This window comes from Mobula birostris, chromosome 15, assembly GCF_030028105.1.
Source record: "Mobula birostris isolate sMobBir1 chromosome 15, sMobBir1.hap1, whole genome shotgun sequence".
Classification (NCBI taxonomy): Eukaryota; Metazoa; Chordata; class Chondrichthyes; order Myliobatiformes; family Myliobatidae; genus Mobula; species Mobula birostris.
Genome location: NC_092384.1, coordinates 60,341,483 through 60,369,020, shown reverse-complemented (window position 1 = coordinate 60,369,020; position 27,538 = coordinate 60,341,483). Strand labels below are relative to the sequence as shown.

The following is a 27,538-nucleotide window of genomic DNA, read 5'->3' as shown; positions in this document are numbered from 1 at the left end:
TAATTAATTTCACCCTTGACATATAGATAATGAAGTATGTTTCCAACTGTACAGCCCCACAGATATGGATCATGCCTTCAATACAAAACTGGGATGACTAACATTGACCCCTACCTTTGAGCTGGAGGACCATCCATAATGATGTTGATCCACAGAATCTGCATTGCATTTAGTGGATTTGGCAAGTTGAATATAGTCGATAAAGCAATCAAACCCAATGCTGAAATACTCCTGCATATTTAAAGCAAAGCATTTAAATTTTAGACAGATGTTTGACAATGGGTGTAATCTAAAAAGACAAATTAGTGTCCTCTATTAAACAGTTAAATTTATACTCACGTACTCAGTTGGAACATCACAAAGTTTTTAATGTTGTAGAATATTCCTTTGCCTTCCTCCACTGCTGACCTACAAAATAATGGCTTGCCGGGTTATTCCACTTCATGGAAATGATTATATAAATTTTAGTACTTTGTATTTGTTTAGGTTTCCCCCTCCTCTTTCACATTTTAACATGATTTTCTATGAAAAACAGCAGGAAGCCCCTACTAGTGTGTAAAGATAGCTCTTTTCATCTTTGAACTTAGGATGTTACAGTCTATGCTCAAGCATTGCACTGGAATCTCATTTACCACTTTAGCAAGAGAAATTTTACTCTGCATTTGTAAAATAAAGACCTATAAATCAAAATGTACAAACACTACACACATTATACTGTAATTAACAATTTGCATGCTATTGCTAACATTTTGAGAAGTTAAGCAGAACCACTAGAATACTTACAAAATAGATGTGAAGTCATCGTCCACTAGAATCATGCCTGCCGCTTCCTTACTGACATCACTTCCCGTTCCTCTCATGGCAATTCCAATATCTGCAGACTTGAGAGCAACAGCATCGTTCACACCATCTCCTGTCATCCCCACCACTGCATTATTGCTCTGGAGAGCCTGTAGGGCATCATGTAAAGATGTAAACGGTTGCATATTTTACTGGTCAACCAACACGCACATCAAGTTTAAACAATATTGACAGATAGCCAAAGGACATTTCGAATGTCTTCTATTATTAGCAGTTTCAATTACCTTACCATTACAGTAGTTTTGTGTCATTCAAGATAGTTGACCAATACATTTAGAAAGTGTGAGAGAAGAACACATTTTTACAATATACATTATAAAGAGTTTAATACCTTTACAATATTCTGCTTGTGTTTTGGACTTGTTCGGAAGAATATAGTGACCTGAAAGTGGAAGCAGAGGGAATGGGGAGGAATATGCAGGAAAGAGAGGAGAAAAAAGCAAATACATTACTTTTTAAGATAATTGCCACAAAATACTATTTCTACAGTTTTAATGTTCTATTTCAAAATGTGTAATAAACGAGAATTATATCGGTGGGGTGTGACAAGATCCCAGTGTAACCGCATCGATTGAAAACAAGCACAGCAGGCATTGCGGATTCAGCTCATATTTGTATGATGTAAACCTAGATGTCAGATGATTATCATGACTGTTGTACGACACTTGCACTAATTGCTGCATGCACCAGAAGGGGACCTGAATTAATAGTGCTAATTAGATCTCAACTGCACTGCTTATAGGTGAGATAGAATGTAATGAGTGAAACTGCACTGGAAATCATGATGAAGGAAATGGGGGGGTATTTGTTTTGCAGGGGGAAAAATTGCTGGAAGTGTAATGCGAAACTATTTTGACGCTTAACCATACTGCTAAAATTCATTAAAGCAGCAGTGCCAAAACCCTGGAGGCTAAAACACTGAATGACTACTTGTAATGTTGAAAAATAAACTCATGTTTAATTAAATTTTCAATATTTATTAAAGAAGAATATACAACTAAGGAAATGCCTTTAAATTATCTTAAAGAAATTAAATTTAGTTAAACTTCGAGTTGGCATCATACCTTCATGACCAAATGGGAAAGGTCCTCATCACTTGTTTGATCCAACTGCTCCCCAGACATAACCTCCATATCGTCATTGTAAAGTCCTACACTTTTCCCTGTATGAGCATATGCAGTTGAAAGTGATTATTTCCAGCTATACTTTGGTGTTATATTTTACATCATGGACTACTTCATTTAAATATCATTGTTCAAATTATTTACTTTACTTCAACTTACTATTCCAAAGCAAGCATCTGGAAGCACCACAAAGAAAGAAATGTCAACACCCAGCCAATAAAACAGAAGTTAATAAAAGAGAATGTTGGAAATACTCAGAAGGTTAGGTAGGGTCTATGGAGAGAGAGTAAATTGTCCAGGCTAATGGCAAGAGGAAACTCAAAGTCACAGTAGACTGGATTTTATGAGGGAAACGAGAAATATGACTGAAAGCCTGCTAGCCCCCAAACCTCAATTTTTTTTTTATATAGGCATCCGTTAGTCTCTTGAGACCATGTATTTGCACCTTGGAAAGTTTCCAGGGCGCAGGCCTGGGCAAGGTTGTGTGGAAGATCAGCAGTTGCCCATGCTGCAAGTCGCCCCTCTCCATGCCATCGACGTTGTCCAAGGGAAGGGCATTAGGACCCATACAGCTTGGCACCAGTGTCATCGCAGAGCAATGTGTGGTTAAGTGCCTTGCTCATGGACACACACGCTGCCTCGGCCAAGGCTTGAACTAGCGAGCTTCAAATCACTAGACGAACACCTTAACCACTTGGCCATGCACCAACAACAATTATTTTTGGAAATAAGATCAATTAATATGGTATATCATTCATTGATCATGAGAATGTTATTCAACAGCTTAACCATTACAATAAAAAAATTTAAAAACACAAGCACAAAGTGGAGCAAACTTTTTTTTTGTTAATAGGGAAAGGTTGAGGATAAACAAAGCTATTTAGCATGCTGATTATTCTCCTTTATTGGATTCAGTTATTTATTGAATTTCCCAGCTCTATTACAGTTTAAGTAACCCACAAAGAATAATTTTGTGTTTTAATGATATAACTCAAGTTCTACTCAATATCCACTTAAAATTATTACTAATTTAAATGATCTAAAGCAGCATAAAAGCTATATGAAAAGTGTCAGTATAATCCAAGAACATCCAGAAACTACATGGTTCATTACATGCAGGAGTGTACAAAGCATCACAGAGGAGAAAATAAAGACTTGTTAATTGGATGCAAGTTTATTACTCAGTCACGGAGAACAAAATTAGGGCTACACTGAATGATAGTTTCCAGCATTTCAAATTTGATAACAGCTGTGTTTGTGTTAAATGAAGTAATCTGCATTCATTAACTAGTCCATACCACAGGTCCTATCAGTTCAGTAATTACACTTCTTTTAAAAAAATCAAAAGCATATGGTATAGAGCTTGAACATAAGCCAAGATTTGAGAATTTTAACACTATCCAGGATAAAGCATCTTGATAGCCTTCCCATCTTACACTCTAAACATTCTCTTCATACACCATGGGGTCATTATGACGGCATAATTCAATGCAGTAAATCACCAAGTCTTCAACGGCATCTTCCACCAGGAGGAACAAACAGCCAAAAGGAAAATCACTTCCCGTTGGTTCCTAACCAAGTCACTTACCCTTCAACTCAGAAAAAATATTGTTGCTCAATTCTCATCACTGAGTCCACTTAACAGAACTCACTATTCAACCAGCTTATTCAAATGTACTTTCATCATGTGGTACAAGGAGGTTGTCCTTGTCATTCCGTCATGGGCATTTGGTGATGGGCAATAAATGTTTGGACTTCTCAGCAGTGCTTGCATCTCATGAATAAACATAAAGAGATTGTCCAGTACTAAACCAATGGAACAATTGGTTGCTACTAGACAATGTGGAGGACCAACATTGTATATCCCTGCTAGAAAGCATGTGATACCACTCATCCTTTTCAGTCTCCTAGCTTAATTTTCTATTTGCCACAATAAAAACAGGATGGTACATGGAAACTTATAAATTGTAATGGGTATAAAATGTAAAGCTTCTTGTTGCTTTGAATTCTGTCAGGTGTTAGAGCAGCACACACTTAAATACAACTGCATTAAACCTAAAGACAAGCTTAGGAGGAAACAATGGTGCCTAACGACAATTCCTTTGCTTGCTTCTTCAGAAACAGCTCTATTTCCTTCTTTAATATTTCTATTTTTCCCTTTCAGGGTTCTTTTGAAGACCTGGAGTTACACACTGACTTCAGTTCTTTGCAGGAATGGGACCTGCTCTCGGGGTTTCATGACTGGCTGTTATTCGATATGCCAAGGATGCAGCCTAAGAGATTAGCTTGCCTTTGGATTTCCAGGTCCTTCCGGACATGGGCAGACCTAAGGTCGGTGTCCTGGCAGGAAATCAGTGTGCCATTGGAGACGGAACATCGCTGGCTGTGTGCCCAGAGACCTGAGGTCAGAAAAAGCGATGCAATAGAGTTTTAACATCGTAAATCAGTGAGTTATTTGCATGTTGAATACCGGGTGAACAAGTAGTCTTTGGGGCACTGCAAGTCTGTGTTTTTGCTGTTGCTTTGCTGGACACTTAAGTGCTTGGTGGTGGGTGCCAATGCTTTTTTTTTGTTGGTGGGGGAGGGGGGATCGTTGCTCTGCTGCTGTTTACTCATGGGGGGGAGCTGGGGGGGACTTTGGGGTTCTAACATTTAACTGTCATTCATGCTTTGGGGGCACCCCTCTGTTTTCATGGATGGTTGCGAAGAAAAAACATTTCAGGATGTATATTGTATACATTTCTCTGACATTAACTTTACCTTTGAAACTTTGAAAAGAAGATAGACAGAATAATTAGTTACTCAAGGACAAAATATGCCAAAATTCATTGTACCTATAGAGATGGCTGTTGCCATGGAGTCTCCGGTGACCATCTTAACAGCAACTCCTGAACTTTGGAGCATTTGAACTGCTGCTTTGACTCCAGTTCTTGGTGGGTCAATAATGCCAATAAATCCCAAGAAGGTAAGTTCACCTAATTCATGCCCAGAGGCTAGTGTAAGCACTGGAAAGAACAAACAGGAAACTGGCAATTAATACCAGTCTCGATCTTTTAATGTACATATATCCTGCACCATGGAGCAAAAAATAATCATTGGGCAAAAGATACACAATCCTGAAAACACAAGGACAGATTCTACTCCACTGTAATAATAAGACTATTAAATGGTCCATTAGTATGATTAGACAGACTCTTAACCTCGGAACCTACACTGTTATGACCTTTATCGGTAGCTGTTACACTTCATTCTACATTGTTATTGTTTTACTTTGTTTACCTCAATGCTGTGTGTTATTATTTGATCATAAAACGTAGGGGTACAATTAGGCCATTTGGCCCATGATCTGTATGAACAGTATGCAAGACAAGCTTTTCATGGGATCTCGGTACATGTGGTAATAATGGCCAAATACAATGCGACAGCATGTATTTCCATCTTTATGTCCTGTGGACTTGGGATCAATAATTATTGATATCATACACAACCGACCCTGGATGGTTTATACTGATGATCAATCAAAGTTTGAAACACATCCATTGTTTAAAAGAAAAAGAAGTTGGCCTGTATTCTAGCCTGGGTCTTCGTTAACCCAAACCAATTTTCCAAATCTGTTGCAGAATTTAACTGCTGGCTCACATTTAAGGGAAAATCCTGTGAACAAGCTGCCTTATCAGCAGGTGTGAGGTGAGGCCTTCATAGGATTATGAAGAGAGAGAGTTTGCAAATAGGTTTTTGAGAGGAAGATTTGGTGTTAGAACGGTGAGTCCAATGGTGGTTAAAGGTCTCAAGAGTAGAGAGGTCGCAAGAGGTGCACATAAAGGCAAGGTATTTGGGCTTGGGAGTGGGACCATTGCAGCTTTGTCTTATTCACAAACCTCATGGATTCAATCCTTCACATTCATCCACCATTTAGGTCTTCTGAGATAAATTAAGGATAATTGCTTAAAATGGAGGTCGTCTGTCTCAATATAATTTTTTAAATAATGAACTAGTCCACTGTAACCACTGTTTCCTCTAAGCTGTGTGGCTATGCAGCCACCCAGTAGCTGAAGTACCCCTGCACGCATAGTTTTTGTTGATACGCAGCTAGAATTTCCTTTTATAATGTTAATATAATTTTGAAATCTGGATTAATACAACTGTGAAGCACCCTGTAATTAATTATGTTATTGAATATACTTGACCAACTTCTATCAATGTGTGTGGGAAGTGCATTGACTGGCTGCAGTATTGCCTGGTATGGGAATGCCAATGCCTTTGAGTGGAAAATGCTGCAAAAGGTCATGGATTCAGCCCAGTACATCATGGGTAAAGCCTTCCCAACCATAGAGCACATCTAGATGAAATGTTGTCATAGAAAAGCAACATCCATCATCAAAGATCCACACCACCCAGGTCATGCTCTTTTCTCGCTGCTGCCATCAGGTGGAAGGTACAGGGGTCTCAGGACTCAGACCACCAGGTTCAAGAACAGTTTCTAGTCCTCAGCCAACAGGCTCTTGAGCAAAAGAGGATAACTATACTTATTCTATTTCTGATGTTCCCACAACGATGATCTCACAATGAGGACTCTTTATCTTGTTATTTCATGCTCTATCTTGCTATTTATTTATATTTGCATTTGCACAGTTTGTTGTTCAATGATCCTGGTTACAGTTACTGTTCTATTGATTTGCTGGAAAAGGAATCTCAGGGTTGGTGACGTGTATGCATACTGATAGTATATTTTTTTAAACTTTCAATATAATCTATACGTTTTCTAAACAATAAACATACCACAACTTTTACATGAAAACATTTCAGAGCTTCAAGGTATTTGTATTGTCAGTTTTTCAGCTTACAGGCCTGTTACAAATTGTAACAATAAAGCCACAATGGAAGTCAGTAGCTCATTGTTAATAAACTGCCAGTAGTGCTAAGCAGTTTGTTAGCATGTAAAAATTTTGTGCTTAGAGCAACGGTTGGTCTGTGCAGCTATATATAAAAAAAAATAGAGGGAATGCTGGCTGCAATGATTCGTGATCACCTTGTGCTGTTTTGACTACATTACAATTTGAATGGAGATGAAGTGGGTTTGATTCCTGTCCCAGATGTACTGTTATATAATCTCTACTATGGTTCAAACCATCCCATTTTTAGAATAAGATTTACCTTTAATCTTGGCAGAACATAGATGAAAATATATTTAACAGTTTTGCACTAAGTTAGAATATAGATAACAACATTACAATAACATAGTATAGAAAAACAGAGCAGAAATTTACATTTGACACCTGCACTACATCATGATACACAATGCAATAGAATTTAAAATATAAAATTACACACGTTGGATTAGAAGATTTGGCAAAATTCAAGATCTTACCACGAAGGCCCTCAGCTCCCAGCTTTGCTTGTTGTTGAAGGTATGTAGCACACTGTTGTGGTGTGAGTGGTATTGACGTGCCACCAAGGTTATAATCGGTACAATACTGAATAACTGCCTCATATGCACCTTTCATGAAGAACAATTCTTCATTTTCCTTTAAAGCACATAATAAACGGTTAGCGCTGACTTAGACGTGTTTTAAAACAGCATACATATTAGAATTTCAGCACCAAGATAGCTCCTACCTGATTTCTGTGGACACATTTAACAGCCATCCATTTCTTTTCTGAACTAAACGGATATTCCTTCTTCCTTGTATAACTCTGCCCAGCCTGATCAAGGTCCATCTTTAATGTAAAATGCAAAATATTTTACTTTAAAATCAAGATTCTTCAATGATTGTGAAGCAATTTTCTTTCAGATTTATACTGAGTGAAAATGTCACTCAAAACAAAAATAAGCAAAAAAAAAACCATCCATGAGTATGCTTGGAAACATTTACGATGTGAAGTATAGTACATGGATTTTCCACACAAAAGTCAGTGTGCAAATTAAAGAGCATATTAATGGGGGTAATACATTGGCCTAGGTTGAAAAATCTCCAAAAGGCAAAACAGTGAAGGAATTTTTGGCAGTAACTAATAGGAAACCACAGGGATCAGTGACTGGGTCTCGGATACCATTTCCAAGTCTGCTTATGACTTTAAATTGGGCTACATCAAGAATTTGGAGGTGGAAGCCAAGAGTTGACTTATTAACTTGAACTGACCTGTGTTCCTCTCAATACCTTTCAATCAGTTACTATTTAAAGAAATGTTCCACCCATTTTTTTCTACCAAAGTGAATGATATTATATATTTCCACATCATGTTTCACATTATCTGTCTTGTCCTTGCCTTACCCAATCTCTCCATAGCCCCCATGCATCCTCCTCATAGTCCATACTTCCACCAAGCTTTTCATCATCAGTAACCTTGAATCCAACTTGCTGATAAACGTTGCAAACTACCTCCTTATTAGTGACGGACAGCTGATTGGTTACCCAATTCCACCACTTTCTCACCTCCCTCCGATGTGCAGAATCGAATAAAGCTGTACAGGGATGCAGACTCAGCCAGCTAAATCACAGGAAGACGACTCCCACTAACAAGGACATCTTCAAAAGGTGGTAACTCAAGACAGCTGTATCCATCGTTAAGGAACTTCTCCATCCAGGACATTCCTTCTTCTCATGACTACCATCAGGGAGGAGGTACAGAGAACTAAGGATGCCCACTCAGTGCTTTTGGAACAGCTCTGTTATCAGGTTTCTGAATGGTCCGGGAACCCTACCTCACTATTTTGCTTTTTTTTTTAAAATTAATTTCTTTATATATTTCTTAACGTAACTTATAGTAAATTTTTAAATGTATTGCATTGTAATATTGCCACAAACAATGGATTTCATGACATATGTCAGTGTTAATAAATCTGATTCCAATTCTGATTCAGTACTATTTAGCTATTGCAAATTTACTTTTCCAGTTGGGTTAAATCAACCAACTCTGTGGCCATTTGCCCGTGCACGTGGTGTTCTGCTGTTCAGCGGAGTTCACATCAAGATAGTGATTGTAAACCACTTAAGTCTTGGCAAACAGCTGTGTCCTTCACCTATCAAGGTTCTGATCTTTCAAGATATGCCGATTATGCAGGTGCACTTTCTGACGTGGAGTTGAAAACTTGTCTCGGATGAGACATTAAAATTAAAATTGCTTCAGCTTTACCTTCATTGCAAGTGCAATTAAAGCTCCTTCTGTTGGTTGTCCTATCAAGGAATCTTTGGTAATTGCAGCATTGTTGCATAAACATCCAGCCTATGACAAACAAGTGTTCAGCACAGGTTAGGTACTAATGTTAAAACATGTTGAAATAATACACCTTATTTGACTGTAAATGTAGTAGCACATGCACTCAGTATAGGGCAGCTCGAAGAGCAAATCCTTTACAGGTCCAGTGACCCAGATGTTGTCTGTGCGAAGCTTACCCATTCTTGCTTTGCAAGGGTTTTCTCTAGGTGATCAGATTCTGCTCATATCCCAAAGAATTACAGGCTGGCAGGTTAACTTGCCGCTATAAATTGCCCCATATGTGCTGAGAAGTGATAGAATCTTGCAGCAGGAAGGTGGGGGTGGGGGTGGGGAGGTAAGGATTTGTTGTGAGTGTGGGGAGAATAAAATGGGACTGATGAAGGATTAATGTAAATGGATGCTTCCTTGTCAGCATGCACTTGCTGGGTCAATGGGCCTTTTTCTGTGCTCTACGTCTCTCAGATACTGAGAGGGTGGATTTTAAGCTGTCCTGCTGAAACCCCTATTTTACTGCTATTCTTCATCAAAATCAATTCAGATCAGGTGACACTGAGAAGCATTTATGTCACTATACTGTGTGAACGCCACAGATCCCTCAATATAATGGTCTCAGAACCAGCCCTTAATTAAATCATAAAACTTTTTTTTCCTTCATTATAGTTTACAGAACACAAACAATTTTGGTTGGAGAAGTGTTCACTTCCATCAGTACATAGATGAAAACGCTGCCTCTCTGCACTCACTCACTGTTAGCCCTACTCATAATTTTGGGTCCCGATAGATTGCATTACACTCTGGGACAACACTGGATGCTAGATCTAACTTTCAGAGAGAACTTCACATGGAACATAAATACAGGAGATTTTGCAGATGCTGCAAGTTCAGACACACACACACACATACACACACACACACACACAATGCTGGAGGAACTCAGCAGGTCAGGCAGTATCTACAGAGAGGAAGATGGAGTCAACATTTCAGGCTGAGTCCCTTCATCATGACCGATGAGTCCTGATGAAGGGTCTCAGCCAAAAACATGATTGTTTAGTCCTCTCTATAGATGTTTCCTGAAAATCTGTGGGAATCTTTTTAGCACATTAATTCCATACTTGGCACCTCTGCCAACACTGACAGCTTGGCATGGACAACAAAGTTCAGTCTTGCACCTTAGTAATAGAGACAACCAAATAGAGCATTTTAAGCAACTTACTTCAACCAGTTTTCCTATAGACACATTGGAAAATGCCTTTACGACTTCTCCAGTAGGTAATAAGTGCACATTCCCCTTTCCATTATATCCTGTACCTGTTACCTATAGCAAATAAAAGAAAGAAATGCTTAAAAATTTCACAACGCACAAGGTAACATATCAGTCAGCCTTTACTCGGGAATACTTGACTTTAGAGCATCTAGCCAAGATTCTTTCTGCTCTGAGACTCTTTAGGTAGCTTGATATTATATATTTTCATTAGAAGTACAATTCCAGTTATTTGTATTTCAAATTGTACTCTGATCATTATACATATTTGTAAGAATAATAATGATGTCAAACAACTGCCTCGAAACACTTGTTATTTTAATTATAATGATTTGAAATAGACTTTCTTTGGGGTAAAATACATATATACCTTCAGTAGTCACTTTATTCGGTACCTCCTCTACATAATAAGGAGACTACTGCGTGTATGTTTGTGGTCTCCTGCTGTTGTAGCCCATCCACTTCAAGATTCAACGTGTTGTACTTTCAGAGATGCTCTTCTGCACACCACTGTTGTAATGTGTAGTTATTTGAGTTACGGTTGTCTTCCAGTCAATTTGAACTTGTTTGTTTATTCTCCTCTGACCTCTCTTATTAACAAGCTATTTTCACCCACAGATTGTCACTGACCAGTTGATTTCTATTTTTCACACTATTCTCTGTAAACTCGCGAGCAGGGGTTTCCAACAACCCCTTACTTAAATGGTATTGGTCTATGGCATGAAGGATGGGAACCCCTGCTCTAGGGACTATTGTGTTTGAAAATCCCAGAAGATCAGCAGTCTCCAAGGTACTCAAACCAGCCTGTCTAACACCAACAATCATTCCACAGTCAAAGTCACTCAGATCACATTTCTTCCCTCTGATGTTTGGACTGAACAAAAACTGAACCTCTTGACCATGTGTGCATGCTTTCATGCGTTGAATTGCTACCACATAATTGGCTGACTGGATATTTGCTTTAGTGAACAAGTATACTTAATAAAGTGGCCACCAAGTGTACTTTTGTCATCATTAAAACTGTTTACGTCAACATATGATGTAAACAACATTAAAGTAATATTAGCTATCACCATCTTAATGTTTGCTAATCTTTTAACACAAGTATTGTTGAAGCCAAATATCACTTCTCATGGTTTCAAAATATCATCTTTTTCTCACTTTTAGTTGACTATTCCTGCTAACTCTGAGCCTGTTGTTATGTTGCTGTGTACCATTACTAGTGGCATGGCAAAAGAGGTGGCAGGATAGCATCACAGTTAACCCAACACTTTATGGCATCTGTAAAATCAACTTTCAAGTCCCGCTGCTAACAGCAAGGATTTTGTCTGTTCTCTCCGTGACCAGGTGGGCTTTCTGGTTTTCTCCCACATTCCAAAGACATACTGTTAGGGCTAGTGAATTGTGGGCATGGTTTGTTGGCACTAGAAACGTGCTGACAATTGTGAGCTGCACAGCACAATCCTTGTTGATTTGATATGACACAGTCACATTTCACTCTTCGTTTCAATGTGCATGTGACAAATCTGATCTTTGAAGATTAGATCTTTAATCTAACATTTCGTGAGACACGTTGCACTTGGTGCTTATTTTTTGATACAACCAGTGGTAACTTTTGTCATCCCCATATATTATCTATGCAGTTAAAATTAAAATATTAAACTTGGTGTTCGTAATAGCCTGCTCTTGTGCAGATTGCACCTCTGCATTCTACTCTAAAGAGACATTCTCTAAGGGTCTGTGATGTTGAACAAACAGCTAACATTTTGACTTTCAAGTTAAAGGCACCATTTCAAATGTGATTTTCATACAGTTGTAGATTCACAGAGCACTACAGCTCAGAAACAGGCCCTTCAGCCCATCTACTTCATGTCAGCCTGGTTTTTTTACTCAGTCCCATCTACCTGCATTTGGACCACAGCCTCCATACCCCTCCCATCTATGCACCTGGCCAAATTTCTCTTAAGTGTTACAATTGAATCCATCTCTATCATTTCTGCTGGCAGCTCATTTTACAATTGCACCACACTCTAAGTTAAGTCATTCCCCCATCAGAATCCCCTTAAATATTTCACCTTTCATTGCAAACGTATGACCTCCAGTGCTACTCTCACCCAACCTGAGTGGAAAACTTGCAGGCATTCAGCTTATCCACACCCCTTATAAATTTGAATACCCTTATAAGATCTCCCCCCATTCTCCCATGCTTCATTCTCATGCCTGGAATCCATCTGTTGTTTGTAGTACTTACTATGCTAAAGACCTTCAAGAGGACCACTACCTTGTCAGTGGGTTTAAGACCACAAGACAAGACTTTGGAACAAAATTAGGCCATTCAGCCCATCGAGTCTTTTCCACTATTCCATCATGGCTGATCCCAGATCCCGCTCAACCCCATACACCTGCTTTCTCGCCATATCCTTTGAGGCCCTGACCAATAAGGAAACAATCAACTTCAGCCTTAAATATATGCATGGACTTGGCCTCCACCGCAGTCTGTGGCAGAGAATTCCATAGGTTTACTACTCTCTGGCTAAAACCAAATACTCTTTACCTCTATTCCAAAGGGTCGCCCCTCAATTTTGAGGCTGTGCCCTCTAGTTCTGGTCACCCCCACCATAGGAAACATCCTCTCCACATCCACCCTATCAAGTCCTTTCAACATTCGGTTTCAATAACATCCCACCACATTCTTCTGAATTCCAGTGAGGCCCAAAGCTGCCAAATGCTCCTCATACGTTCCCTTTCATTCCCAGAATCATCCTCATGAACCTCCTCTAGACTCTCTCCAATGACAACACTTACTTTCTGAGATATGGGGCAAGTTCGGAGGCTTGCATGCCCCAATGACCCAGAGAGATATGTTGGCTGGAGTCAGGGCTTTATGATCTGGCTCTTGGCAGGGGTCAGAGAGTACAAGCCAGACTAAAGGTGGTCAACTGGTCCTCCACGTTCGGGGGTCCAGCTCAGGGTCAACAACCCTGACTGGTCAAAACAAAACTGTTATGCAAACAGCAAAGAAGACTCCTCCTACATCTGATTGCGATGGTATTCCTGAGTTTTGACTGGGGTCTTGCATGACTGACAGTAGTGAAAACCAAGAGGAAGTTACTGACATGTTGAAGTAAGTCCTGAACACCACCAGAGATGGAGGACCTTCATTGCTGCCCTAAACACCAGTGGCCTAACGGGCATGACTGAACAGAAAGTATGCTAAAGGATAATGGCAATACTAATAATCCACATCCAAAATGCTGAGTATTGACACAAGGCATGTGTCTCTACTCTCTACTTAGAGACCTATGTGATTTAGTGAGAATTCTAATGTCTGGTGGTTTGAAGATAACCACCCACTACAGATTCAGGAGTAGGAATGCAATTATTTTTATTTTATTGAAATACAGCGCAAAGAAGGCCCTTCCGACCCTTTGAGCCAGACAATTGACACAGACTAATTAATCTACAAACTGGTTGTCAGAAAACTGGACCACCCAGGGGAAATCCATGTGCTCATGGGGGTAACGTACACACTCCTTACAGGCAGTGGCGGGAATTGAACCCAGGTTGCCTGAAATGCAAAGCATTGTGCTCACCACTACGCTAGCATGTCACCCTATTATTTGGAGCTCTTGAATATTGTGAAGAGGTTTGGTCTCACTAGCTGAAAAATATTATATTTGCAATAGGGGGAGCAAAACGAAAGTTCAACAGATCAGTTGTTAAGGTGGGATAATTGTCTTGCAAGGGCAGATTAGATTGCTTACGCCCATTCTTCTTACTTATTCAGAAGAATGAGACATGATTTCATTGAAACATGATGCTAAAATACATCCTAGGATGCGCAGGGACTCATCATTAGTGAGGTATCCTGGGGTCATTGGGTAGTTTTGGGACTTTCAACATCAGATACTCTTGCCCAGGTGACCCAGCCAGAGTTGATCAGGCCCTGGCTTGTGTCCAGGCAGCATTGGTCTACGGGTCATGCCTGTTGATCCATAGCCATCTGGAGGCTCACTCAGCAACCTCTATCACTGCTCTGATGACTCTTTTCTTTGCAGCCCTCTCCCAATGCCAAGGAGGGAGTAGGTTCTGCAGAGAGAACAATCAGAAAAACCTCTGCATCCCACCTCTATAGGCTCACATTATAACATTCTTCTGGGAAACAACATTAACTCTGTTTCTCTTTCCGCAGATGCTCTCAAGTGTCTTGTCTTTTTTTTTCTTTTTAAATTCAACACTCTTACGGTGCTTAACATGCTAAATGTGGGAATGACTTCTGTTGGCTGGAATTTTTAGAACCAAGGGTCACATTCTAAAAGTAGTTAGTTAGCCAGTCTGGTCAATGATGAGAAGAAATTACTTCCCCTAGTGGATGATGAATGTTTGAAATTCGCTATGTAAAAGTTCTGCAGAGGCTCAATTCACAAAGTATATTCAGGAGAGATTGATAGACTTTTAGACAGTGAAGAAATCAAGAGATATTGATTAGTGAAGGCGAGGTGACAACAGGGCAAAAAATCACCTGAGATCGTATGGAATGCCAGAGCTGGAATAAAAGATTATATGACCTCTGGTTTTTATTCCTTACAGAAAACATTTCTTTAACTGAGAAATGGATATCTGGAGTAATGAATCTGTGGACAGTTGTGTACACAATGAATAGTTAAAGCCATTTCTTGCTGTTCACAGCAAAGTTTAGAAGTTCTGTTGGCTGCCTCAAACTGAGCAAACATACAGTATCTATCAGGTACAAGGCCAGTAAGAATTGGAGTATTTTCCACAACCTGTTTTCTTCTATTGATAAAGGTTATAACTTCCTTCATGGTTTAATGTCAAGGTGCTTTAATACCAACCTCTGCCTGTATGCCATCTGACGTAAGTAACCGCGTTGCAGTCATCTGATTAGCTGTAAGGGTGCCCGTCTTATCGGAACAAATGACATTACAACAACCTATAATTTAAAAGCATGATTATTAATTACCTGTATTAGAATCAGTACTCAATTACCTCAATACTCGAGGATTAATTCAGAAATTAAGTTACTAAGACGGAGTATTTCTGGTGCCTTGGCAATTCAGAGTTCTTTCACAGATGGAGAAGTTTGTACATGGTAAAATGAATGTAAGTGTACAGAATTATACATATCTTGATAAACATAGTGTATATTTTAACAAATTGACTCAGCTGCATTCAGTAAACTCTCTGCATGTCTTTTATTTTAAATGCAAATAACAAAAATCAAATGATTCAACCGCTAAAATAAATTACAATATTAAATTTAATTAGTTAAAGTTAACAAAATAAATTGTTGACTTACCCAGCGTCTCTACCACGGGAAGTTTCTTTATTATGACTCTTTTTTTTGACATTCTGATCACACCTAGTGCTAATGTTACCGTGACAACAATTGGGAGGCCTTCTGGAATAGCTGCAACCGCCAGGCTACCAAAGAGACAAGAAACCATGTTACATTCAGGGCTGATACTATTCCAGCTCAGAATGTCTGCAACCTCTGTGACAACAGGACTTGGGGATGGAGGAGGTAAGTTGGGGGGGGGGGGGTGCAGGGGACACTGAATTGCAATCAGATATGGTAACCACAGAAGATGTTGGACAATTTTAAAAGGGTTTATGATTGGCTTATCAACAAATTTGAAGCACATTACACAAAAGGGACATTAATAATATGGCTAAGTTTCAGACAACAGAGGATCACGGTACGTGGTTCTCTTTCTGACCAGAGTAAAGTGATCTGTCGCCAGTAGGGATCAGTATTAGGACCACTGATATACTTTTTTTTTTTTAAATTCATTATCAACAACCTGCGATTGCATGCCACAAATTTGAGGACAACATATAGTAGAACTTGACATTGTAAATTGGAAAAAGAATAATTTAAAAAATAAATTATTTAATGAAATAGAATGGACTAGGCCCTTCCACCCTTTCAGCCCTTCAAGCCACATCACCGTAGCAACCCTAACCTAATCATGGGACAATTTACAATGACCAATTAACCTACCTGGTACATCTTTGGATTGTGGGAGGAAACCAGAGTACCCGGGGGAAACCCACGTATTCTACGGGGAGTACAGAGACTTCTTACAGAATAGTGCCGGAATTGAACTCTGAACTCTGCAACGCCCTGAGCTGTAATAGTGTTGCGCTAACTGCTATGCTGTCGTGGCGCCCAAGTAGATTGCAATTGGGTGGTAGCATGGGTAGATGAAGTTTCATGTGGAGAATTGCAAGGTGGTGCATATTGGTAGGGATACAGAACATTACAGCACAGCACAGGCCCTTCAGTTCACAACATTGTGCCAACTTTTTAAATTTACTCCAAGATCAGTCTAACCCCCTGCATTTCATCCATGTATCTTCCTAAGACTTTCTTAAGTGTCCCTAATGTATCTGTCTCTGCCATCACCCTTGACAGTGTGTTTCATGCACTTACTGTGGAACGCACTGTTATGGGGCTTGTGGCCTCCATGTTGCACTCTGTAAAGAACTGCTACCTCTGGCACTCTCCCTATACTTTTCTCCAATCACCTTATAATTATGCTCTCATGTTAATCATTACAAGCTGTGAAAATTCCACTGACTATCCACTTCATCTATACCTCATATCATTTTGCACACCTCTACCAAAACACCGTCCTGGAACTAGACCCTGAAGCACTCCAGATCCTGTGCAACAATATGGGTCTCTGATTGAAGTCCAAAATGCTACACAGCCTATTGCGCCTTTGGCCAAGTTTTCAATTCCTCTTGCCTCCTAAACCTTCAGCCCTCCCATAACCTGGGCCCTTCTTCACATCACCCTACTGCCACCACAACCCAAGATCTACCATAATTCACTGGGGAGTGAATGAACAAAAGTTCTTTGTGGCCACAAAGGTACAAAGCTGAAAATAATGCACACAAAGCCTCCATTTTGCATAGAGTAATGCAAGCAGTCCATGCTTAAGATATACTTTGGTCCTCTGTAGATCACCAATTTTATGAGCTTTTCCTGGTGCAGGACGAATTTTGCATCATACAATGCAGAGTAACAGCCATAGATATTTGTAGTCCATTACGCTCATAAGCAACACGTTTATGTTCTTACCTAACTCCTATAGTGAACATGCCAAGGAGATGCTTTCCTTGTAACCAACCAATCAGCATCATTAAACCTGAAGGAGACAATTTTAGAGCCATATTTAAACATGTTAATATTATTACTTAAGACTTCTATTTTACAGTGATTGCTCCACTCACTATTACTGTGAAATCAATGAAAGAGAAGTTACAGCAATGGAATGCAAGGAACACCATCTTCATTTACCTCACTGAATTCAATGGAAGTGGTGTACATGCTGATAACATGTTTTAGCACAGTTAGCACTAATAGCTGTGGATAACTTCTTGGCAATGAAGTTTCAAAAGTGCTTAATTTTATCTTGATTGCCTCTATATGCTTTTCTAACTGTATGCTCTAACTTCTGTAAAGAGACCTCCAAAAGATGTGAAGATACAACTCTCAATGCCTACGGTGCGCTTGTAACATCGTTAAAGACACATTCCATCTCGAGCACTATCTGTTCAACCTCCTGCACTCTGGTAGGAGACACAGGAGACACAGGAACATCTTAGCCAAGACAGTAAGACTGAAAAACAGCTTCTCAAGGGCTGTTGTGCAGCTGAATAATGCTACACCCTGGCTTGCCAATGGCCTTTGAGTGTCATGGAGTGGTATTAATTAAATATTTATATTTTTAAAATGAAGCCTTATTGCTTGCATTGTAAATAACTGTTTTTGCATGGACTAGAGTAACATCATAGTCTTGTTGCCTTGAGCAATGACAATAAAATTCCATTCTATATTAAAATTATGTATTACCAAACTTATTGCAGACATTACAATGATAGGCACAAGTTAATTACCGTAGCACAATTTACCTTGCAAATTCACCCATAAAACAGTGATTGAAAAATATACATAATTTGTTGAAATATGCATTGTAATATCTTACAGTCTCTTAGGGCAGTGATTGTCACTACAGGTTGGCTAAAGCCAATCATTAACTTTAAATTTTGAATGAACTCATTTACCCAATGGATAATGAATAGCCACACCCCAAAGTGGTAACTGTTGCCTGAAGCACGAGAAAAATACAAGAAAAAAAATTAAAGCATGAAATGGGAGATTGTCTTGTGCAGCAGATTAAAATGTTGGCATGTAGTCAGTGCAATAAGATAGAACAAAAAGAGAAATTATGTTGTTTAGGTACATTGGTACAGAGTGGGCTGTGAAATTCCAAATCTTCTAAGATGTGTGCAAGATTCTAAGGTGTGTGCAATAATCTTGGGCTTGAGGGAGAGAAATGCAGAAATTTAAGTTTGTCGACTTGTGGCGAAGCGTATCAACAATGTCATCGGGGAAGCACGATCACATGCAACCATTGTCTTGATTATAACATATTGGTTTCAAGATGATTATAGGGAAAGGGGTCTGTAACCCGAGGAGTTTTAATTTGAGAGGTGAAATGTTAGAATAAATTATACAGTGAGTAGAATGAGAACTGATGTACAAAGGGATCTTAGAGGTACATGTCCATAGCTCCCTGAAGGTGAAAATAAAATAAATAAGATGACAGAAAAGGCATTCAGCATGCTTGCCTTCATCAGTTAGAGCACTGAGTGTACAAATCAAGTCATGTTGCAACTGTATTAAACTTTGGTTGTATAATTCTGGTTGCACCAGAAGAAGAATGTGAACGATTTGGTGTGGGTACAGAAGAGGTTCACCAGGATGTTGCCTGGATTAGAGAGCATTAGCATCAAGGAAACGTTGGACAGGCTTGGGTTGCTTTCTTTGGAGTATCAGAGCCTGAGGGGTGATTTGATCAAAGTTTATACATCTATGAGAAAGTATACAGTCAGACTCTTTTTCCTCAGAGTGGAATGTTAAATACTAAAGGGTACAGCATTAAGAAAGGGGGGAAAATATAAAGGAGGTATGTAGGCTAAGCATTGGTTTAAAATAAAACAGACTGGTATGTGCTTGGAACATATTGGTGGTAGGGGGCGGTGGGGAAGATGAAAGCAGATCCACTAGTGACATTTAAGAGGCATTTAGACAGGCATATGAACTTGTAGGGAAGGCAGAGGTACAAATTATGTGCAAACGGGTGACACGAGTTTCATGTGGCATCATAGTTGGCACAGTGTAGGTTGAAGAGCCTATTCCTATGCTACACTGTTCTATTTATATTGTAAAAGTGTGATTTAAGTCCGCTTAGAACTTTCACTTGATTGCTCTGGGCAATCTGCTGCACAAGACAATCTCCCATTTCATGCTTTAATTTTTTCTCTTGTATGTTGCTGTGCTTCAGGCAACAATTAGCACTTTGGGGTGTGGCTATTCACTGGAGTTTAGAAGTATGAGGGGGATCTTATTGAAACCCCAGACAAAAAGGCCTTGACAGACTGGACATGGAGAGGATGTCTCCTGTCGTGGGGGAGTCTACTACCAGAGGGCACACCCTCAGGATAGAAGGACAACCCTTTAGAATAGAGATGAGGAAGCATTTCTTTAGCCAGGGGGTGGTGAATTAGTGCAATTTATTGCCTCAGATGGCTGTGGAGGCCAAGTCACTGGATATATTTAAGGCAGAGGTTGATAGTTCTAATTAGTAAGAGCATCAAAGACCACAGGGAGAAGACAGGAGAATAGGTTTGAGAGGGATAATATATCAGCCATGATGGAATGGTGGAGCAGACTCCATGGGCTGACAGGGCCAATTCTGCCCTTACATCTTATGGTCTTATAGTCTAAGTCAACGTCTGCTCAGTTGTGAAATCAACATTCATGGTTGAACCCTTCTCTTTACTTGCCCTGAGTTAAGGTTGAGATATTAAGATACTAGAAATCTGTATTACTGAATAATGCTATTAGTGTTTAACTCTGAGAAGCTGCTACTCCTTTTAAAAAGATCTCAGAAATATTATTTATGAGACAGAAGTAAAATTAAGGCTTTAAATTTACTTCATTCAACTTACCGATTATTATAAATGAAAACAGTGATAATTGCTTCCCTAGCTTATCCATGCTTCTTTGTAAAGGGGTTTTTGGCGACTAGTCAAGAAGAGAAAAAAAATAATAATTCACAGATTAAAAGTATATACACTTCCACTGTTCGCTATTTCAAATTCTTCACATTACTTTATTCTCTGACAGTATAATGGCAGGTCCCTGGAGAAAAGTGCAACTTACAAGTACAAGTACATAGTTGTCTCTCTGGAAGTTGCGACATAGTTAGAGAGGATGCTGAAGGAGGTGTTTGGCATGTGTTCCTTCAGTAGCCCAGGTATTGGGCACAAGAATTGGGACATCATATTACAACCATACAAGCAGTTGGTGAAATCACACTTGGGACATTCAATAACAATCATTAACATCTTTGAGAAAGGCACAGTCTGACAAAAGCCATTCTGAATGCAGTGGACTGTCTGTATTGCGAAAGTTCCATGACTGTCCACTGCCACGTTTTGTCCCCAGCTGAATATTGTGCCCAGGGTCACACTAGAATAAAGAGCACTACCCACAGGCAGAGGGCAGCAAGCTTTGGGCAATGTGCTCTAGGGTGAGGGGTAAACATTAGGATCAACATACACTGGACAAATATAAACAAAAATAACTAAAAGCAGAAGTGTTGAATAACAAGCTAGCAAACACATACCTCCTCAGTTTGCATCATTTTGAAAACTTCTCCAAACTCAGAATTTTCACCAGTTGCAATCACAATGCCCTGGATACAATGCAAGTAACAAATAAATATATATAGAGCCATACAGTATATATTGATTTACCACAGAATTCATCGATATAGGTCAACCATAACATTGATTCTAACAGTTTTTTTCTTCTTTGCCTTCAAATCTGGTACGTTAAAAGATGCTTAAAAGTATGTGTATACATGTATATTTTATAAATACACACCTTCACTGGTTAGGAATATAGTAAGGGTCTCCCATGGTAAGTTTGGCATAAAGTAATGAGTAATATGTCAATCATGCATGTCTCACTCATTCTCTCCCTTTGTCTGTCTCCATCTGCCATTCACCTGCTGCAGTCTTCCATGTCCTACCTGGCACACCCTGCTTGTATTCTTTCACCCCTCAATTGTCCTCGGATTCTGGTCTCACCACTCACCTTCCCCTTTTCGTACTGGCCAACTCCCAATTTCACTCTCAGTTCTGATGCAGAATTGACTCAAAACATCAATAATTCTGTTCCCTCTCCTCCCACAGATGCTGATCAACCTGATAAATTCCTCAAACAGATTATTTGCTATTCCAGATTCCAACATCTGCATTCTCTTGTCTTGAAACAAATCAATAAACCACTACGATTATGAAAGTAGTTGTAAAGGTATGGATAAAAGAAAGCCAAAAGATAAAAATAAATGTTTGAAATTTTTGTTCTGACAGAAAAATCCAGTTTATGTAACTAAAGTCTCTGAGTCATTCAGTTATTTATCTACAGAACTTTCAGTGATAAATATGATCAGAAAATGTTATAAATACTCAGCAGGTCAGGCAGCATCCGTGGAAACAGAAGCAAGTTTAATGCTTCAGATGGCAGACCCTTCATCAGAACTGGAATTAGAGATACACAGAAAGTGGCTGGTGATGATGGTAGGGCCAAATTCAGAGCAGAAAGCAAGGTCAGTAATAAAGGCAGAACAATTCAATGACAAAATTGGAAAACTGTGAGTGGTGGCCTGTAGGAAGCAAGAATGCACAATGATTACCTGAAATAAGTAAATTAATTTACTGGAAATATGGAATAAAATACATGGATCCTAAAATATCTGATATTATTGAACATGAATGTTACTGAAACCAATGCAAAAGAACAAAGTTAATCCATCTGTATGTTTGGCATTTGGCTCATATACTTTATACCAAGCTTATCAAGGGAGATCTTTATTAGGAGGAGCAAAAATACTAAACTCTATCATTGAATATTCCTGTGGTTTAAAGGCTTCTCGGAATTTAACATTAACAGTGTTATGACTTACTCTTATGGTCCATTCCTCCATGCAGCCTAAGAAAGGTGCATTAAATGTATATTCTGCATTACCAGCTTGGCATATGTGCATTTCTAGAGGCTAGTCTGAATGCAATGAAGAGTTTGAGTATAAGCGAGCGCACTTCCTCAAAATAAAAATATGGAATTAACAGGAACAGATGAAAGAAGAGTTTATTAGCCTAATATTGCATGATATAAGCTAACGTTGCTTGTATAGATCCATTTACCAGCACTATGAAATAGCAGTTTAATAAAGAAGGTACCTTTCCTTTTCCATATTGTACTAGGGTTCCCATGAATGCAATATTTTGAGGAGAAGTTGAATCACCAGATTCGGGCAAGGCTGTGGTACTCTTATTATTAGCTTCTGACTCTCCTGTGTAACTTGACTCATCAATCAGTAAATCAATAGCCTAATTCAAAAACAATAAACCAATTAGTTGTAACATGCAGTTGGAAATAAAATACATTACTTACAAAAACCGATAGGTGATTGCTATTAGTCAGTAGCAAAATTCTAGTACATGAGTGGATATTGAAACCATAGTGAATGAGCAAATGTAAAACTGAATTGCACCTTATACCTGAGCAAATTTCCTATAAATCCATTTAAGGTAAAACAAGTAATGTATTTTTTTTTACATACCAGATCATCCCAAATGAATTTGTGTTGTGAATCAAGTCTATGTAAATTCTTTTTTTAATATATTTACTTCTACGCGGCAAGATTTTGCTGACCATAGCAATCAGCTGACGGCAGGTTGCTGAAGTACAGATGTTGGGACCTTCCCTCCTGTGAGTTCTAAAGCAGATTTTAAAGGTTGGGGAAATTCCTCATTGAAAAAATTCTTTAAACACTAGAAATTTTTGGCTGGGGCAGGGAGAAACTTAGAAATGCACTTGGTGAAACGGATCTTAAAACTCCCTGTTCTAATATAGCTTCTTACTATATACTGTAAACACTGTCTAACAGGCCCATTAAACTTAATGGTCAACCAAGAGAAAACAATATTTTATGCTTTATCTTAAGTGAAAGCTGTAAAAAAAAGGAAGCAAATAAAAAGAACGGTGTTTGTTTCGATAAGCTCAGTAGATGGATACAATTAGTTGATGCCAATTCTGAATGCATCATGGAAAACTAAAGGTAAATTATGCTCACAGTCGCATTTATGACACCCAAAGACAACGACATGTGTTGAATGTTTTTGGAACAAAGTGATGCTTCTGTAGCAGTCATGTGTGTTGACTCTTCCTCAATATCTGCTTCAACATCTATTCAAAAGCAAGTATTGTAAAAAGTCTTGCATCTGCTCCCAAATCACATCCTGAAATGCATGAGTGAGAAGCATGTGCTACATCAAGGATAATAAATGTGTGAAAACAAACTTCTCTAGAAATACCACTTTCCTGTTCTCACACCCTGTTGGAGAATGTCACTAGCGGTCAGAATCAGAATCAGGTTTAATGACACTGCATATGTTGTGAAACTTAACTTTGCGGCAGCAGTACAATGCAATACATGACAAATATAGAAAAAACTGAATTCCAGTAAGTACATATATATTAAGTAGGCAAGTTAAAATAAGTTCAAAGGTTTCAGAGGTACATTTAATGCCAGAGAAATGTATACAATATACATCCTGAAATTCTTTTTCTTCGCAAACATCCACAAAAATAGAGGAGTGTCCCAAAGAATGAATGACAGTTAAATGCTAGAACCCCAAAGACCCCCTCAGTTGCCCCCTCCCACGCATAAGCAGCAGCAAAGCAACAATCCCCCTCCCCCACCAGCAAAAAAAAAGCATCGGTGCCCTCCATTGAGCACTCAAGCATGCAGCAAAGAAACAATAAAGACACAGACTTGCAGTACCCCAAAGACTACTCGTTCACCCAGTAATTCGACATACCACAGGTTCTCTCCCCCAATAAGGGGGAAAGAGGTGTCCCCATTTCACAGTGAGAGGGGAGACGTAGACATAAGTAGTGCAAAAACAGAAGTAAATTTTTTTTAAAAAGTAGTGAGGCAGTGTTCATAGGTTCAGTGTCCATTTAGAAATCGGATGGCAGAGGGAGAAGAAATTGTTCCTGAATCATTGATAGTGTGCCTTCAAGCTTCTGTATCTCCTTCCTTTCTTTCTTTTTAAATCTTTTTATTGAATAAGTATACAAAAAGGTAAGCCATAAAGGCACTAATACGCTGTTAGAATATAATAAAATTACAGGAGATATTAATACAAAAAAATGATACAATGTAATTTAAACATAAACATAATAGTATACTAATTTTTTTTATATATATATATATATATATATATATCTCAATAGAGTAAAGGAAAAAAAAACCCCAAAAAAACCCACCGTGCAACTAACTAAAAGCAAAGCAAAACAATGGGCTAACTTGGAACCAAGCAGAGTTAAAAAACAGTAAAAAAAACAAGAAGGGTATATAAATATGGAGCAAAAAAAAGGAGAAAAAAATTACATTAAATGAAAATATTGAATAAAAGATCTCCAGGTCTGTTCAAATTTGAGTGAGGAATCATAAAGATTGCTTCTAATTTTTTTCCAAATTCAAGCATAATATCGTCTGAGAAAACCAAAAAAAGGTAATTGGAGCATTAAGCTCTTTCCAATGTTGTAAGATACATCTTTTCGCCATTAAAGTAAGAAATGCAATCATTCTACGGGCTGAAGGAGAAAGATTACTGGAAATTTTAGGTAGTCCAAAGATAGCAGTAATAGGGTGAGGAGAGATATCTATATTCAATACCTTGGAGATAATATTAAAAATGTCTCTCCAAAAAGTTTCCAGAGTAGGACAAGACCAAAACATATGAGTTAAAGAGGCTATCTGCCCCAGACATCTATCACAAAAAGGATTAATATGAGAAATAAAAGCGAGCTAATTTATCTTTGGACATATGTGCTCTGTGAACAACTTTAAATTGAATTAGGGAATGTTTAGCACAAATAGAGGAAGTATTGACTAATTGTAAAATCTGCCCCCAGTCATCCACAGAAATGATAGACCCCAATTCCTGTTCCCAGTCTACCCTAATCTTATCAAATGGAGCTTTCCTAAGTTTCATAATAATATTATAAATCATAGCCGATGCACCTTTCTGACATGGATTAAGGTTAATTATAGTATCTAAAATGTATGTAGGAGGAAGCATTGGAAAAGAAGAAAGTATAGTACTTAGGAAATTTCTAACTTGTAGATATCTAAAAAAATGTATTCTTGGTAAATTATATTTATTAGATAATTGTTCAAAAGACATAAGGGAACCATCTAAAAATAAATCCAAAAACCGTGAAATACCCTTAGTCTTCCAAATTTGAAAAGCACGATCCGTAAAAGAGGGAGGAAAAAATATGTTACCTAAAATATGAATCGCTAGCCCAAATTGGTTAAGATCAAAAAATTTTCTGAATTGAAACCAAATACGTAAGGTATATTTAACTATCGGGTTAGATACCTGTTTGAGGCGTTTCAAATCAAAAGGAAGAGAGGAACCTAAAATAGAGCCAAGTGTATAGCCCTGAACAGATTGTAATTCCAATGCTACCCATTTAGGAATGGATAGTATATCCTGGTCAAGTAACCAAAATTTCATATGTCAAATATTAATTGCCCAATAATAAAATCTAAAGTTCGGTAATGCTAAACCTCCATCTCTCTTAGCTTTCTGTAAATGTATTTTACCCAGTCTCGGGTTTTTATTTTGCCAAATAAGTGAAGAAATTTTTGAGTCAACTTTATCAAAAAAAAGATTTTGGAACAAAGATTGGTAATGCCTGAAATATATATAGAAATTTTGGCAAAAAAACCCATCTTAACTGCATTAATACGACCAAAGTTAAATATAAAGGAAACCATTTAGATGAAAGTTGAGTAATATGGTCAATTAAGGGTAAAAAGTTAATCTTAAATAAATCTTTGTATTTACAAGTAATTTTAATCCCAAGATATGAAAAATAATTATTAATCAATTTAAATGGAAAGTTATGATATAAGGGAAGTTGTTTATTAATCGGGAAAAGTTCACTCTTACTAAGATTTAATTTATAACCTGAAAAGAGACTAAATTGTGCTAATAACTCTAAAACAGCAGGGATGGATTTTTGAGGATTAGAAATATATAAAAGTAAGTCATCAGCATAGAGTGATATTTTATGGGACTTTAAGCCCCGAGTTATCCCAGTAATATTTGGAGATTCTCGAATGGCAATTGCAAGAGGTTCTAATGCAATATCAAATAATAAAGGACTAAGAGGACAACCTTGTCGAGTGCCTCGATATAGAGGGAAAAAAGGTGAGCTTAGAGAGTTAGTACGGACCGAGGCCACAGGAGAATGATATAACAGTTTGATCCAGGATATAAATTTCGAGCTAAGATTAAACATTTCAAGCACCTTAAATAAGTAAGGCCATTCTACCCTATCAAAAGCTTTCTCAGCATCTAAAGAGATAACACACTCAGGAACATTTTGTGAGGGGGTATAAACAATATTTAACAGTGTGCGAATGTTATAAAAAGAGTAACGACCTTTAATAAAACCCGTTTGGTCTTCCGAAATAATAAAAGGAAGTACTTTTTCTAATCTGTTTGCTAATAACTTAGAAAAAACTTTAGAATCAACATTTAATAAAGATATTGGTCTATAAGATGCACATTGAGCAGGATCTTTATCCTTCTTTAATATTAGAGAGATTGACGCTCTATTGAAAGATTTGGGAAGTTTACCAAGTTTTAATGAAGCCTCGAAAACCCTACAGAACCAAGGGATTAATGAAGGTGCAAAACATTTATAAAATTCTACGGTAAACCCATCAGGGCTAGGAGCTTTCCCCAAATTCATAGAGGAAATAACATTCTTAATCTCATCAGTGGTAATGGGAGTATCTAACATAGAAGACATATCCTGTGAAATCTCAGGGAAGTCTAGGTTATCTAAAAAATCATTCATATATTTAGAGTCTCGAGGAGACTC

At 38.3% G+C, this 27,538-nt stretch overlaps 1 protein-coding gene across 1 annotated transcript in view; it reads right to left on the bottom strand.

The window, feature by feature from the left end:
- The window catches only part of LOC140210688 (calcium-transporting ATPase type 2C member 2-like), a 68,945-nt gene that overhangs the window by 15,341 nt on the left and 26,066 nt on the right, over nt 1-27,538 (bottom strand). Inside the window, exons 8-23 of the mRNA XM_072279878.1 lie at nt 22,807-22,956; nt 21,189-21,257; nt 20,509-20,584; nt 17,573-17,639; nt 15,782-15,906; nt 15,318-15,415; nt 10,417-10,518; nt 9,120-9,209; nt 7,602-7,703; nt 7,354-7,510; nt 4,820-4,990; nt 1,926-2,023; nt 1,193-1,243; nt 784-950; nt 340-408; nt 115-231 (exon numbers count right to left, since the gene is read on the bottom strand). Of these exons, the coding sequence (XP_072135979.1) occupies nt 115-231; nt 340-408; nt 784-950; nt 1,193-1,243; nt 1,926-2,023; nt 4,820-4,990; nt 7,354-7,510; nt 7,602-7,703; nt 9,120-9,209; nt 10,417-10,518; nt 15,318-15,415; nt 15,782-15,906; nt 17,573-17,639; nt 20,509-20,584; nt 21,189-21,257; nt 22,807-22,956 (1,709 nt within the window). The remainder of the gene's footprint in view (nt 1-114; nt 232-339; nt 409-783; nt 951-1,192; nt 1,244-1,925; nt 2,024-4,819; nt 4,991-7,353; nt 7,511-7,601; nt 7,704-9,119; nt 9,210-10,416; nt 10,519-15,317; nt 15,416-15,781; nt 15,907-17,572; nt 17,640-20,508; nt 20,585-21,188; nt 21,258-22,806; nt 22,957-27,538) is intronic.